Here is a 15,781-nt window from a genome sequence, read left to right as displayed (position 1 = left end):
GAATGTCTCTTTCCAGTATTACAGAAATTGAGAAATCACTTAATGCAGGAAAAGGCTAATGGAAGTGCTAATACTATCATGCTCATGGTGAATTAGATGTATATGGATTGTGCACAGTGGATCACAGCAAGCAGTAATATCATTTTTATTATTATTACAGATATAATTATTATTGATTTTCTGCAGTGAAGAAAACCAAATCGTTGCCGAAACTATGCTGATTTTGCAGGAAGCCAATATGATTGTTTTCTGCACTGGTTTTCTGCCCTTTCCTTGTAATTTCTTTATAAGCAAATTCTAATTGTTGATAAAACCTTTTTCTCATTTAGGAACAAAAAAAGAGCCTATACTGATACATTTTTGTGCTTATGTCATTAATTAAACAACCAGTTAATGACATAAGTACCCAACTGTCCGTTATTTAAGCTTCTAATGAGGCAGTTTTATTTACGGTTTGCTTGTGAAGCCTTGTGTTGTACTGCACAGAGGAAGCAGGCTCTGACCTAAGAGGCCCTGTTTGGCCATGAGAACCAAAGCAAAGTCCGCTGGGACATTTCACCAATGTCATCTCGTCTGTTATGATTCCCATGAACCCCATGGTCCGATTTATAGTAAGCAGCAGAAGAAGGCAGCTGTGTGGTTTATAAATAAAGCTTCTGTGATGATTCCCTGATTCCCCTTGTTCAAAACTTATCTGGTCACAATAAGGAGAATATTTCGATGTTATTTATATGTATATATTACACAACTTCACTTCAGAAATGATGAAATGTCAAAATAATCAAGAATGACTAAATAACTAATGACAATGTCAATCCTTCTCAAGTATTTTAATGCCGGAAATTCGGCTTTAAGGGTCAGTTGGTGGAAGTCTTTACTTTATTAAGATAAAGTATAAGAATCAGACTCCGGAAATTAGTTTTTAATACTGGCCAGGTTATAATGGGGGAGTTTTACCCAGGCATTTTACAGCCAACAAAGAGAGAAAGAAAACCAAAAAAAAGAACATTAATCACATTCATTCCATGCCAGACTGCAGGCTAAACACTCCACACACTTCACTTCCTGCCCCTCTCTCTGCTAGTTGATGGGTTAATAGGAATAGCCTTCATGTGTGTGCATATCCCAGCAGTCATGAGAGGAGTCCCTCTTCAGTAAAGGCTACATAAAGTTGATTATCTCTATCTGTAATGGAGCATTTGTCTATCTGTGGATGTGCATATGGAAGCCAAACGCTGCTGTGCATCTGTCCAACACATAACTAAACTACTTGAAACTCCACACAGCTTCGTAGACTTTTTGTTTTATAAAGAATCTCCTACATCATCATTACACACTTACATAACCTTCCTGTTCCCAAAGGGACATAACCAAATATGATATTTTGCTTTCTCTGCGACATCGAAACCCTGAAGGTCAGTGTTACATAAGCAACTTGGTGAATCAGTTCACTGGAATTCTTCCAAAATCCAAGGTAAATTATACATATTCATTTTTTTATCTGACAGCTGACATCTCAATAACTAGGTGTCATTATTTAACTGCAGGAAAAGATTTTAGCACTTTTTTTTCAGCTACGGTTTTCCCCACCCACTCAAACAGTAACCTGCTTTCTCGGGAAGCAGCGCATGATGCCAAATTGCCTCCAGCAAAATGTCAAAAGGGCCACATGATGTCGTTTACCTCTAAATCCCCAGTGAAAGAGAAGTTAGAGGTACTGTAGAAATACAACTGAATTTACAACTTACTGACCTGAATTTTATATATTTTTTAAACTTGTGTCTGGCTTATAAAATTTGTTGTGTTAGATGTTATGGTCCCTCGTCCACTACGAGGATCTTCATGTAAACTCACTCAGTAAATTCTATTAGCTATCTATTAGAATATTCTCTACACAAGACTGTGACATACCATTTCACCTCACTGCATTTGGGCAAAATCAGATGACCTTGAATTTTTACTTTGCATTGACCGGCCAAGGGACTACAGATGCAAGTTAGCTTAAAGCTAGAACCTGGTATGGTGCATCAAGTGGTGATATTTATGTTTTAAACTACATTTGATCCTTTTTAAGTAAAATGGAATAGAAATGTCATGTGTGGAGTCAGTCGCAGATCTACGTAATCAGAGTCAGCAGATGTTGGAGATGCTGGATGAAAAGAAAATCACAAGGTCTTGTTATTCACCCGCGCTGTTCACAATACATTAAAAAATGTATTTGATTAGCACTTAGCGGCACAGACAGATGCATCCACTGCGTCCAACAGTGTGAGTTCAGGCGAGCGCATTCAAAGGCCACTTAGATGTCATCTGAAGCTGTCAAGTATGATAAATAAAAGGTCTGCGGTGCAATAATCCTGAACATGGCTCTAATTAGAGCTTGTTTCTATCAACACAAGAATCACAGAGATGAGTAGCTTGCCAAGCTAAAACACATGGACCATCTTCACCTCCCATTTACTATTTAATTAACAGGAGATTTGTTGTGTGTCCACTACATTAGACTGGGCCACCCTGTAACTTTAAAATGCTTCAGTAGATCTGCTTGAGATTACCTTGTGTGCCAAAGTCATGAATACTGTTTATGGCAACTGGTACTAAGAGAGTCCCATTTGCTACAAGCAGACTGTGGGTGGCAGTCATCATTAATCCTTTATAGTTTGAAAGCTAAGTCATCTTAAAAGTATCCCGTATTGGTGGACAGACTGTTACTGAGTTTCCTTACCATTGTGCCTACTTGAAAGTGTCCCCTTGAAGGTTGTTTGAGATAAATTAAGAAACAAATGGTGACATAGTCTGACTTATTGCCATGATTTACACAATAATAGGTTGCTTTTGATCAGGTACATGTGCATTTTAAATTTTATTTAAATATTAAGCATTTTGGTGGACCAGATAAATAAGGACTGAACATGGAATCAAGAATCAAATGGTGATCAGAGAAACCAGGACAAGTAGCAGAGGTCAGCACTGAAGCAGGTTCCAGACCACGAGACGAGTGAGATGAAAAGGTGGAAAAGCAAGAAAAAGATCCAACTACAATTTCTTTGGCAGTAGGACGAAGCCACCCGAAAGTTTCAAAGAACGTGTAGAGAGAAATCTGTCGAGTGCTTTTAAAATCTGAAATGTAATCCAGAGCCATTTGTAGTGGCGTCGGTAACTCCAGGCGAGATGTCATTATGTATCCATGGCGTTAACTGTTGATGTAGACATCAGAATGAAGAATTGGTCAAATGGCATTTTGTAGCTGTTTACTGATCTGATGTCTTCACTGGAGCTGAATCTGATGTGCTCTTCTGCAGCTGACGTCTAATGGCTGTAAGGTTCAACAAGTCGCATGTGCATGTCAGTGTTAAACTGTCATTAGCATCCTTGTTTGTTTTTTGTGTTTTTGTTTGTTTATTTAGAATTTTTCCTCTGAGCGTCCTTTTCACTGACCCAAGATTTCCATGCTAGACTTAATAAACACTATAAATTACATATATACCACATATTTGAACGAGTAAACTGGCTTCAACAAGTTCTTGCTAGCAGTCACTTAATTTTGTGTCTTGCAAATACAGCATTTTTTGTCTGTTACAGCTATATATGGTTCAGTCTACTTCGGTTGATTTTTCATTATAATATGTAACCTTAGTTTAAATTAGTGAGGAATCTATTTTTGACCATTAATGATGCTTTACATCTTCTACTCTCCATACAGACATAGATAGGGGACCATGTCCTGTTGAGATGAGTTTGAGTAATGGGTTGGATTCATTGCTTCCCCTCTCTTATCCTCTTATCCCCTTTACCTGAATATTTCTCAGTCAGCTGGAGAAGGTGATGTATTGAGGCACTTATCCAGCTGCAGACCAGTGGGAAACCAGCGTGTGCTAAAAAGGGAAATCAGCTGTAGAGTAAGAAAAAAATCGAAGATTATTTGTTCCAAGTTCTCTTTGCAACGATTTTCTATTTTTCCATCATGGGTTGCCACACAACTGTGGTGTGGGCGTTATAACTGATGAGTAATTTTATCCCAGCAGAGTGCTCAGCAGTTTGCCACAGTGACATTCCAGCAGGAGACCTAGATAAACAGGCTAAGACAAACGGCACCCAGTAAGAACCATCTCTCTTCTGTAACCCCCCGTGCCCTTAATATCAGACATGATTGGTGAGTCTGGCTGCAGCAGGGAGCATGGGAAATCCCTTTTGGGAAAATTCTTTATCTTTATAATGTCTGCTGCTATTTCTCCTCTGAATTGATGAACAAAGCGAATATGTAAAGGCAAAGGTGAAGTGATCATTAGCTTATCTTCGGCGCAGATGTCACTCCTTTGTATCTGTTTACCTTCCTCAGTGGGCCCAGAACTAATACTACCATTAACCAATGTGTGTGGGTGAGTTGGTACCACTAGGAGGCTAGGACACAATAAGCAGAGGCCGAGTTAAATGAGGCAGCGGGGCTGTTAGTGAGAGACGCTATGCTTCATAAAGCAAAGGGAGGGTAAACTTCTGCTCCATCTGCAACCAGCTGCTTTGCCTCTCTTCACCTCTTTCTACATGGACACATGGGGAATTACCTCATCATGCACACAGCACTCTGTGTTGATACAGCCTCTGTTTCTGGCCTGTAAATAGCTTTGTTGCTCTGTTTAAAGCCTCTCCAAAGGTTTCAACTTTTTGTTGAGTAAGAACAGAACTTTTTGAGGACAGTGAGTCCCTCTGTTTCTAACGAGTACACTCGGACTTTACAAACTCAAATACCCTTATTAGTCCTGGAATGAAGTCTGAGAAGCACATCTGAGACATTGTTATGCTTATAATGTATCTTTTTTAATTATACCTTATTACACCCCTACAAACTCCATCATGCACACCCAGAGTATTACATTTCTAATGAAAACAAATGAGCGTACATTAATTTGCTTTACTGCAGAAACAGCAACGGCCCCCTTTAACTAATCTGGCAGTGAGGATTCACTGACTGTAATGAGCTGTAATGAAACACAGATGACAGTGGCAGAAGCTTCATTCAAATAAAAAATTTATTCAGATAATGTTTGTCTTCTGGGAATTCAAAATTATATGAAGCAGCCACATGTCCTGTGTCACATGCAAGACATGAATGATATAAATAAGAGTATGTAGCGTTTCAATTATGAGAACATCTTTATTTCTGTTAGTCACAGCATATAAAAAGTGAAAAAAAAAACAGTCATGTAAAAATAAAGTGACTCTGAGGATTGTCCAGTCTGTTCACGGCTTCACATGAAAAGTCAGACGTAGCCAATGATATCTTTGCAAATTATGGGCTGTCGGCTGCCTGATTTCATGAGGGCTGCAAAGTGGTGAAAATCAGTGTCCAGCTCATTAATGGCTGAGTGTGACTGGTGTAAAAAAGGGACTTTGGGCTGCGAGGCCACAACTGGACAGGAGAGACGTTTTGGAGCATTCGCAGCTCTGTTAACGTGAGCAGAATCTGTGGTTCTCATCCTCACTTTGTCCTCTACGCTTTTAGAAAACCCAGTCAGTTTCTTCCTCATGTTGACAAAGAAACCTCTTCCCAGTCTACGCCTTGGATTTGGCTTCAGCTCAGTGGGCTCAGGAAAATCTGGCAAGTCCATCCAGTTCTGTATGAGGTCTGCAAAGCTGTTGTCGCCAAGGACCAGAGGCTGGCGGTTACGTCCTCTTGTCAGTAAAGAGTTTGTCCAGTCCTCTGGGTCGCTGACCTCAAAGGATGTCCACTTCTCCAGACAGGCGTCAGAGGTGGATTTGGGTCGAATACGTCCACTTGGGGCTCGGTTTGTACGGAGGCAGGCTGAAGATGACACCCGCACATTCCTCGTCCTCCTGAGAACCACCCTTTCATCCTGCCATGATGCCTCAGAGTAGCCTGAATCAAACTCCAAACTTTTCTGGCTGCTGGGAGAGCCCAGGCCCTGTCTGAGGCTCAGGCCCAGTCGGCTGCTCGAATCGTCGTCGTCCTCCTCCACCTCTAGAGGACTCGCCAGGCAGCAGGCAGAGTCGTAGGTGCTTGCCGTGCTGGCCGAGCTGGCATCGGACATCCGCAGGCGTGTGCGCTGTTCTCGTTGCAGTGCTCGCTGCTGACATGCCCGTGCGACCGCAGAGTGGCGCGCTAAAGCTGGCAGCTGGTTGCTGATGGGAGCTAGGGGTCGTCTGTCTGAGGGGCAGGTTTTCCGTAGCTGTTTCAGATCTTGCAGTGACCTCATCATATACTGCATCTGCTCCCGTAAGCAGTCGCCTGAGTCGCGTAGGCAGAGCTGAGGAGACAAAAGATAAATAAATGGTCAGTAAATCACGTCAGTAAACAGTCAGCTAAGCCTTTCTGATGAACTGTTGCAGAATGCCTCTAACAATAACAAGAGTTGAGTAAGCACAGAGTATCAAAGTGACTGCTTCGTAGGCACGCTCGGACTTGCTTGCAGTAAGTTTCAACCTATGAATGAACACCTTTTCTCTTATTGTAATCTTGAAGGCCAGCCGACCTGCTGATCAAAGAATGCGCTTCTTCAATAGACAAACACAAAGCAAATCAATCTGTCCGTTAATTCACTCGACCACACCAGCAACATAAGTGAACGCCCAATTTTCATTGACTCAGACGTGACTCAACTGAAAGCCCAGACAGATGTTATTACAGGTAGAGGTGTACTAATATCTAACCTCAACTATTTATCTACACACTGAGGCAACTCCACGAGTAAAGTGAAAACATCTGCACTATATCACGGAGTAACTTGGCTCTTGATTTAGCTACAGGGGTCCTGCCTCTTTAAGGGTGCAGCGTTCCTGCCTATGAAATTCACCAGTGACACAGTGAGGAATATAATACTCGTGCTTCCTCTCTGACTCGTTGTGCTGATTGGCCAGATTCAGCCAGTGAGCAGCGATGGCTCACACTCAAACTCAAACAGGGCTTGAGAGATCATGTGACTCTAAACAGAGTTTAGAGCAGACATAAAGCAAAGGAAGAAAGATGGGGGCCCATATTCTTTGTAAACACAGTCCAGCCTGGTACTACATGGGTTAATAACATATTATATGTGCTTATACGTTCTTATAATTCTTGTAATCTTAACATATTTGTAGACAATGCTAGAAAAGACACATTAAGGAAACACAGGATACAGGTTCATATGTGGACACAGAGGTCACATCCAACACAAGGCAACATAACAGAACACTTCTTCCCTCCACTACACTAACCTTTGAACCTCTATGACTTCTCTGCTCTGAGTCTACACTGTCCATCAGCATTTGACCCTGCTGCAAGACCTCCTGCCCCCATTTGGTTTTCATCATAACTCTGTGAGATGTTGCAAGAACATGAGAAAGTACCCGAAGCACATAGTCATGGAACAACACAGCAGAAAATGCAATACATATAAAAGAAATCACTATAAAAAGCTTTAAAATTGGATTTTATAATGAAAAAAACTGCATTCATGCTTCAGAATCAGTGAATGTCCGTTAAACAGTTAGACGCCTCCATATACTTTGGAGAAAGAATCAAGTGTCATTATTTACTCCAAACAATGCTGTTGTGTAAAAACTCATGAATCCCCACTATGGAGGCATCTGGGCATCACTGTCCGTTCAGCCGTCTGCTGCACTGGCAGATGTTTTCTCCATATGTTGGAGGACTACCGGACAGATCTGCTATTCAGATCATACTAAATATAGTTTAGGCTATAGAGCCCTACTTTTTATTTTATTTGTAATAGGCCTATCGCTTGAGATTAGATAACCGCAGTCTGAAAGAAATGTTCTTGTTCAAGATGTCTTTTACAGTTAAGTTAAGTACACAGAAAAATAGAGAAAACGAACTCACCATCTCGATCCCTCTCATCTGTAAAACTCAGATCCTGCAAGAAAAATGATGGAGCAGTTTTAAAACTTGACCAGACATAAATCTCTATAAGAATCTACAATAGCGTGTAAAAAGCAGGCAACGCAAGCAGACACTCACTTCTGATGTAGATCCGTCCAGAGGAAATAATTTGGCTCATTAAGAGGTATAATGTCCCGCTTCGTTCAGAGGTGTTGCGGGCTTCAGTGTCACCGGTAGGGAGCCAGTCCTGACTGAACAGAGGCAGATGTGCTGAGTGAAAGGTTCAGCGCTGTTCGCCTCCTTTTACAGCTCCGCGCTCTGAATGAGCCAATCAGAGCACAGGACGCTCACTGGTCTCATTTGCAAAACCCACCTCTGCGAGCAGTCAAACTCACCAGCAAGAGATGCAAAGAAAAATAAACGTATAAATTAGACTTTAGACCACCACAGCATAAAAAATAAATAATAGATTTTTTTTAAAATAGTGTAGTAGTTGTTTTCTAAAGGCGAGGTAATGTCTAGGAGGGAGGATTGCTCCCTCTTCACTCTAGTGGATTTTATATATATATTGGAAATTAGCTCCGTTTAATTAAAGGAGACCATCTGGAACAGTACAACACACAAACTTGACCCAAAAAACTCTTCAAATTAATTTCCTATTTTGTTGAATTAGGTAAAAGATGTAAGAAGAAGATCATGAAATCAGTGTACTGAGGTCCCTTGAGTTTGTTTTGTATTTTGAACCTTTGTCATTGTGTGTCTCTGTCCATGATTTCATTTACTGCATTATGATCTCTCTTCATGGTAAATCTGCAGGTTAATTCCTAATTTTTAGCTTCCAATATTTAGACAAAATGTCCTGTTTTGTCAAAACAAAAAGTATGATTTCTCAAAGCCCAAAGATGATGTCTTCAAATACCTTGTTTTGCTGACCAACAATCCAAAGATATTCACTTTACTACCATAGAATCCATCAAATATTCAAACTCAAGAAGCCAGAATCAGTGAATTGTGGGCATTTTTACCCTGAAACATGAATCATCAAGTGATTGATTAATTCACTAATTGTTGCAGCTCAGTTATGCATTTATGTGTGTAATTTAACCTTGTGGACATGCAGGGAAGATATGTTTTTAATTTCCTAGCACTGATTTGAATACTGATTGTTTTAAAGTCACATTGCAAAAAATCCAACAATAACACAAACCCTTGCACTCATTGTCTCACTGTGGATCACTGAATCAGAGCGTAAACAAAATACCTAAATGTAAATGTGATAATCTACAAGTGGGCATTGTGCCCGTAGCCCCAACAGTCATTTGGCACTCAACCTTCCATTCACACTATTCAGTGAATGGATGTTTATGCAAATCTGACGGGCAATGCATCTGCCCATTACTGTTGAGGAGTAAATCCAGATCTGATGGCCTGCTGTTCAAGTGCAGATTTGTCTCCACAGTGAGTCCAACATTAACATACAGGTACGTTTGGCATGTCCTAACCTGCTCAACCAACATGACCCTGAACCATGGGTAAGGCTTATGAAAGTGTGATTGACTTGATTACATTTAAAGTTACCCAGTCTTAAGTTCATCTATAAACTCTGTCACATACTGCTCTCTTTTGACTCTTTTATGGAGATTGTAAGCCCATTAAATAAAAATAAAATACAGCACTAAATTGCTTACATCCTTGCACAAATTTTCACATAATGCTTCAATGTACAGTATAAGCTACAGTACATACTAACATTAGAGTATGAAAATAGTAATTTGACAGATTACAAAGAACACAAGCCTTTCACTTACACCAATATTATGTTTCTAAAAAAAACCATGCACCATTAAGTATGGTGCCTCAAAAGCCCTCCACTCTAAAAAGCCACCAGCCCATACACTCCACACTGTGAATTAAGGCATTACACAGGGCTTCTAATGGAAATGTGATTATTTCAATTTTCTACACAGGCTGACCTTTATTCTGAGCACCTCTGCTTTCCTGAATGCCTAATACATACAATTAGTATTCGAGTTGGTACTTCAACACAGTCCATGCCCATTAAGGTCACTGATGAGTAGTTTGCTCTCCTTCTTCATAACACTTGATTTTATAATCATGCTGATATTTTGTTATCTTGACATACAGTGATGGTCATTAAGGCTGAGCCCTCGGGTAACCAGGGCTATGCACTAAACACACCTACAGTCTAGGTCCCTATAGGTCCAACATTGTCAAGATGTAGTTTCATTTCAACATAAAATGTCTGCTTCAAAGATGGTTTATGTTGATCTGTCAAACCTGTCAGTGTGCAGCAAAACCCTTTATAAACTTTAGCACACTTACTTGCACTTTGAAACCTTTAATAATTTGACCACAACAGAACATGAGATAATATTTCCTTTTACTGTCAAGTACACAAACACTGAAATGTTACACTTGTGGGGTTTTAGAAGCTGGATGATGGAGTAGGCCTGGTAGAGTCTTTCAGGTGTAGAACTGCAGTGCCCTCTAGAGAAAGCAATGTTGAAGGGTTTAGAAAACTGGATTGAATCAAATCCAGCACAGTGTTTTATAAAGGATGGCAGAAGTGTTTCTATAGGTTGATCTGCTGCAGTTTAGTTTCATTTCAGATTTTTATATATATTGTTGTTATGTCCTGGACTATTGATTGTTGCTGTTCATTGTCATCAGTGTATTCCGGTCTCCTGTGAGTTAATGCTGGCCTGCAAGCCAAGCTAAAGTTGAATTGAGCATAATTTTGTCTTTGTAACGTTGAGCATACAGTTACCAGAAACACAGTTCACAGTGACTCCCATGTACTAGGTGAAGTATACCAGCGGCTAGTTGTATTGAACTAGCTGTAAATACACAGGCAAAACCTCCCTGCAGAGTTTCTGAGCAACCTTGACTAAACCTTGCATCCATATGAATACTATGTTTTGATATATTTAATATAATCCCATTTTAATGATCTTACCTCTGGTTGTCATGTTTTATTATAATATCAAAGCTGGTGCACCCACAAAGTAGCTCATTATGATTGTATTTTTAACACACAAAACTGTTTTCGTCAGTTTTGAAGACAAATCAGTTCACATGCACCTAATCAACTTGAAGACCTGCTTGCGAGATTACCAGACTTGATCCCATACAAGTGAGCAAGTCTTGTATAGCGCTACATCTACTGTATGTGTTTATTTACAGTGTGTATAAAGAGGGCTGTAAAAGCTGGATTTTATTTATTTTAGCTTAAGGTTTAAGCTTCTGTCAAGTATAGTGATTCTGTATGGGCCATCTTTTTTGTTTCACAGCCACAGCTCTGGTAAGAATGACACCACTCACTCATGTCAACTCTAATCTGACACTACTTCTTATACAGTATACACATACAGTCCACTATGTGTATTTACTTATTCACATTAGTTTTCCTCTGAGTCGGTACAAGAGATCCCCCCTGCCTCTCAGGTCCACAGCCTTGTCCCTCTGTCCAAGCCTTTTTTTCCAAAGGTAAAGAGGTGACAGAAAACTATGAGAGACAGAAATAGGGGTGATGACACGCAACAAAGGTGGCTGGAACCGGGCTTGGGATGTTGTAATCACAGTATATTATGTATCTTTTATTTATTTTATTATGTACCAGGGGACCTCAACAACCCCTCTTATTTATATATTCAGTATATATATATACAAATTAAATTAAATTCAACAGTATTGACAAAGCTTCATTATATATGTATATATAAGTATATTCAATTCCCTGGTGAGCACAAGAGCCAAGAAATTGAAATATTTAATTTGGCAATCAGACAAAGAAAAGATGAGGAGAGCAAACTGTCATGTGTCTGCTTTTGTAATTATAGATCGTTCTAAACTTTGAAAGGCTCAGGTAATCCAGTGTACATACAGCCGTGGTAACTGCATCTATAATACGTACGTATAATACTATAGTACATGTGAACAAGTACTGAACCACTGCAGTCAGTGAAAATCTTTGATAAAGTTGGATGAGTATTATGACATGTTAACTGATTTAGGTTTTTTTTTAATATCTGTGTTCAACAAAGTTGTTACAGTCCAGGCTTTAAAGAGGTGGTATTATGCTCATTTTCATGTTCAAAATCCTATTTAGGGGTTGTACCCGAACAGGTTACATGGTTTAATTTTCAAAAAATCTTCTTTTTTTTCATACTGCACATTGCTGCAGCTCCTCCTTTCATACTGTGTTGAAGGCTTCGTTTTAGCTGTGGAAAGATACATCTTGACATCACAATCAGAAGCAGAGAAGGGTGGGTCAGTGAGAAGCAAACACGGCTTCGGTTCAGCTGTACATGTTGGTGACCAGCTTAGCAACATGGACTGGAGCAAGACTTTCAGAGTGGTGACTTATTAATCTGTAACAAATGTATCATTCATCCATAATGTTTTAACTGAGCTCTGTCTCTACATCACAGTAACGACTTTATGTCCATTGACTGCCTGGAGATAGCTAGTGTTTGGAAGGGAGAGGAGGCTTGTGCTGCAGCTCGGTGTTTTTCCACCGGTGTATTTGGGGGCGTGTTGGAGTACCCGCTTGGCGTGCCTTATATTAGGTGCATTTAGCTTTCATCCCTGTGTCATCACAGGGATAAAAGAGAAGCGGCTGGACTACAAAGGAGCTTCTTTTCAAGCAGTTCAGAGCAGAGTGTTCTTTGGGAGATGGGAACTCCCTTTGGGCTGGACTATGGTCTTTTTCACTTTGCAAACATGCACAAAAAGGTATATAACTCAATAAAGGAGAAGGAAAAAGCCAAAAAGCACAATACCACCTCTTTAATGATCATTTACATCGTATTGTCTTCAGACTGAGTCGGCTGTGACACCTTTCTGTGATATTTTACACTGTATAACTGCATAGAAAGTATGTAATCTTGTAGTTTTCCTGTCTTTGCAGATCAATGTAGTTTGCCACTCACTTGTCACTTGTCCTTAATCTGTCTCAGTGTGAATTTTAATATTCTGGAGGGCATCTGTAGAAGATTGAAAGGATGAATCTAGGGGAGGGACTGTGCACTGGGAGTCATTAAGCTAACACAAGCATTATTAATTTGCCCTCTTATCTTGTGTGATATGGATTACATCATGAACAGCCTCTCACCTACTTTGTAGGCTCCTGACATGCACACATAAGACAACGTTGAAGCACACTGTAACTGCATCTCTGTCAATAGGTTACTTCAAATCTGGAACTGAGTGTTGATGTCCACTCTGTGGTGGTTTTTTTTGGCGGGGGGACACCGCCGAAGCAACCTCCATGTAGCCCAGCACATGATTCTAATAGAACAAAAGTACAACTACATGTATAGTGAATGGAAGTAGCTACAGAGTGAACTATACGGTTTCCTTATCATCATGGTTGAGTTTCACATGCGCTGTACCGATCACCGCCAATCAAGGCTCAACAACTGTCCGACCAGCAGCCTCTCCGTTCCTCTGCAGAGCGCCTCCACACCGGGATCGAAGTCAGCCAGCTGATCAGCAGACATTGACGACAATTACGCTAGTTAGTGTAAGTACGTGGTGCAATAAAGACTTAGCGAGTAAAAAGCCAATACTTTACCAACACACCTGTTTAATAAGCATAAACACGACGTTTGAATCTGCTCAGTCTCTCATCCACCGCAGCTGTGTTTTGGTTTTACACAAGCCCAGTTCAGATAGCCTAATAGCTTACTGTTTCAAACAGGCTAAAGTGAAAGCTGTGCGTCTTTAGTGACTGTTCAGCTTAGTTTGCTAGTATATTAAAATATGACACATTATAAACTGAGCTGGTGGCTGAGACAGACCAGCCCTCATGTCTACCAGCAGCAGCAGCAGAGGAAGGAGGAGGACAGGAGGGACTGAGTTGTTCATTCTTGCTAAACTTCACTCTGTATGTTGATGTCAGAAATATGATTTATTTTACGGACATTTGTTTCCAGTGAGATATTAGTGACTTTGCTGTTGTAAATCATGTTGCTGCTCTAGAAACAACATTTAGTTATTAAAAAATGTATTTTTTTTTAATAATATATGCAATTATTTAGTAATAAATAGGATTGATAAGAGCATTGATAAAGAACTGAACCAATAAGGAATACCAAAACAAGTGTGTCAATAAAATCCTAATGATCCCAACTCATGAGAAAATTTCCGGCCCATCTCTGTGTTCTGGTTTTAAAATCCAGCCCAGTTGAATCTGTAATTGAATAGCCCTGGTCTACAGTGATCATAGTAATATAGCTTCCTTGCGACGAAATGTACATTAGACTGAATGCAGCACTGTAGAAAATATTTTCTCCTTGTACTCCATGTTTCCTTTGGATATTGCCGGAAATTGTTCTGAGTCCCTCTCCTTAAAGGGTAAATTATTTTCATAACAATTTAATAATGCATTGCATTTAAACAGCATTTTTCATACACAAAAAGTGATAACAGTAGCTTACTGGTCCTACCTGGCTGGACATGCAGTCTGCCAGAATATGTATCCCCCTTTATAAAACAGATGATGGCCTACCATCAAGTATTTTATTTTGTGTATACTTCACATCAGGACTAATAACAGGGGTGAATATGGAGATGTTTCAATTTTCCAAGCAATTATTTCAGACTTTATTTTCAACCTGCCATAAAACGTATCCCCCCTTTATAATGCACAAATGATGGCCTACCATCAAGTATTTAATTTTGTGTATACTTTACATCAGAACTAATAACAGGGGAGAATATGGAGAAGTGTGTTATTTCCTAACAAAAGTTATAGTGGGATACAAAATACAAACTGGGATCCAGAGAATGTCTAGTACACCAGAGCTTATACGGTTCATTAAGCTCTACAAAGAAGTGTTGCATCAAAGAATGTACTGTAACTTGAGCTAAAGTTAACAGGAATGTTTTTTTTTTGTATAATGTAATTTAATAAAACTATAACTAAGTTACTGAAACAAATAACTGTAAGTTACAGAAACATACTAAAACATTATATACTAAACAAGACATTTTGAAAACTTGAACATTGCCTTTGTCTCTTTTGTCCCAGATTTATTCCAAACTTATTGAGAACAATATTTTATTCCCAGCCTAACTGCAGGTTAAGGGAAAGATAGCATTCATTTCTGCATCTGGAAAATTAGATGATGATTATATACCTTTACAGTAGAGAGTGATATAATTGTCGAGGTGTTTTAAGTCAATTACTGATTTGGTAGTCAAAGATAATAGGCACAATTTCATTAGAGAAAAACCTTGGCAAGAGCCTGGAATTTATTGAAATCAGACCGCCTGTCCCTTCAGTGCCTCCATTATTCCATTTACCAGGCCCTTACAGCCTCTCGCACTTAAGAACTTACCAGGTGACATCAACTAAGTAAGTCTGTGAGGGTTCAGGGCTTAAGCTTTAGGCCCAATCCCTTCACCCTGTCAGTGCCAACAGTTGATGCCATACACATCAAGTGTCCACTAGATGGTGCCATGAGCCAGTTTTGAAGACATGTCTCCAGTCAGAAGTGTTGGTTGGGTTGACCTGTGTGCGCTGTCTGCACCAACAAGTACCGGAATTAGTTCTTGAAGAGAGACTCCCCGCATCCACAGCTATTTGTTCCAGTATCTTTGTGTACTGTATACCAACCAAACACTAAAGCAGCTTATTTCAAACGTTTGTTCCTTCCTTCCTGGTTGAGTATGTGAAATGGTCTATAAAAAACTGCTCACTTGCCAGCCTCCATGATTGAAACTGTCCACCATCATAACATACTTCTAAAGTACTTCCATTGTATTTATGTTTGCAATCTAATCCTCCCGTATAACCCCAGGGCAAACATGTGGAGCTGTCAGTGCACTTCAGCAAGTCCACCACAAAAACTCTTATACAATGCTGCAAAACAACATAAAGGTAACAAATCGGAGAGAAAAAAACATGTCAGTTGAGTCCGG

The 15,781-nt window shown here is 39.8% G+C and overlaps 1 protein-coding gene across 1 annotated transcript; it reads right to left on the bottom strand.

Annotated features, from left to right (window-relative positions):
* Positions 1–5,009: 5,009 nt before the first annotated feature.
* Positions 5,010–8,124, bottom strand: LOC119886561 (PAK4-inhibitor inka2-like). The gene is made up of 3 exons (XM_038697378.1): positions 7,973–8,124; positions 7,835–7,868; positions 5,010–6,263 (listed from the first exon to the last, which is right to left on the bottom strand). Exons 2-3 carry the CDS (start codon positions 7,850–7,852, stop codon positions 5,259–5,261), a joined length of 1,023 nt encoding a protein of 340 aa, XP_038553306.1. The 5' UTR covers positions 7,853–7,868; positions 7,973–8,124; the 3' UTR covers positions 5,010–5,258.
* Between the last annotated feature and the right edge of the window lie 7,657 nt (positions 8,125–15,781).

The sequence above is a fragment of the Micropterus salmoides genome, unplaced genomic scaffold (genome assembly GCF_014851395.1).
Source record: "Micropterus salmoides isolate LMB-PRFRI ecotype aquatic unplaced genomic scaffold, ASM1485139v1 Ms_hic_scaffold_4, whole genome shotgun sequence".
In the NCBI taxonomy this organism is placed as follows: Eukaryota; Metazoa; Chordata; class Actinopteri; order Centrarchiformes; family Centrarchidae; genus Micropterus; species Micropterus salmoides.
The sequence above is the reverse complement of the archived record's forward strand: the minus strand, read 5'-3'. Positions and strand labels throughout refer to the sequence as shown.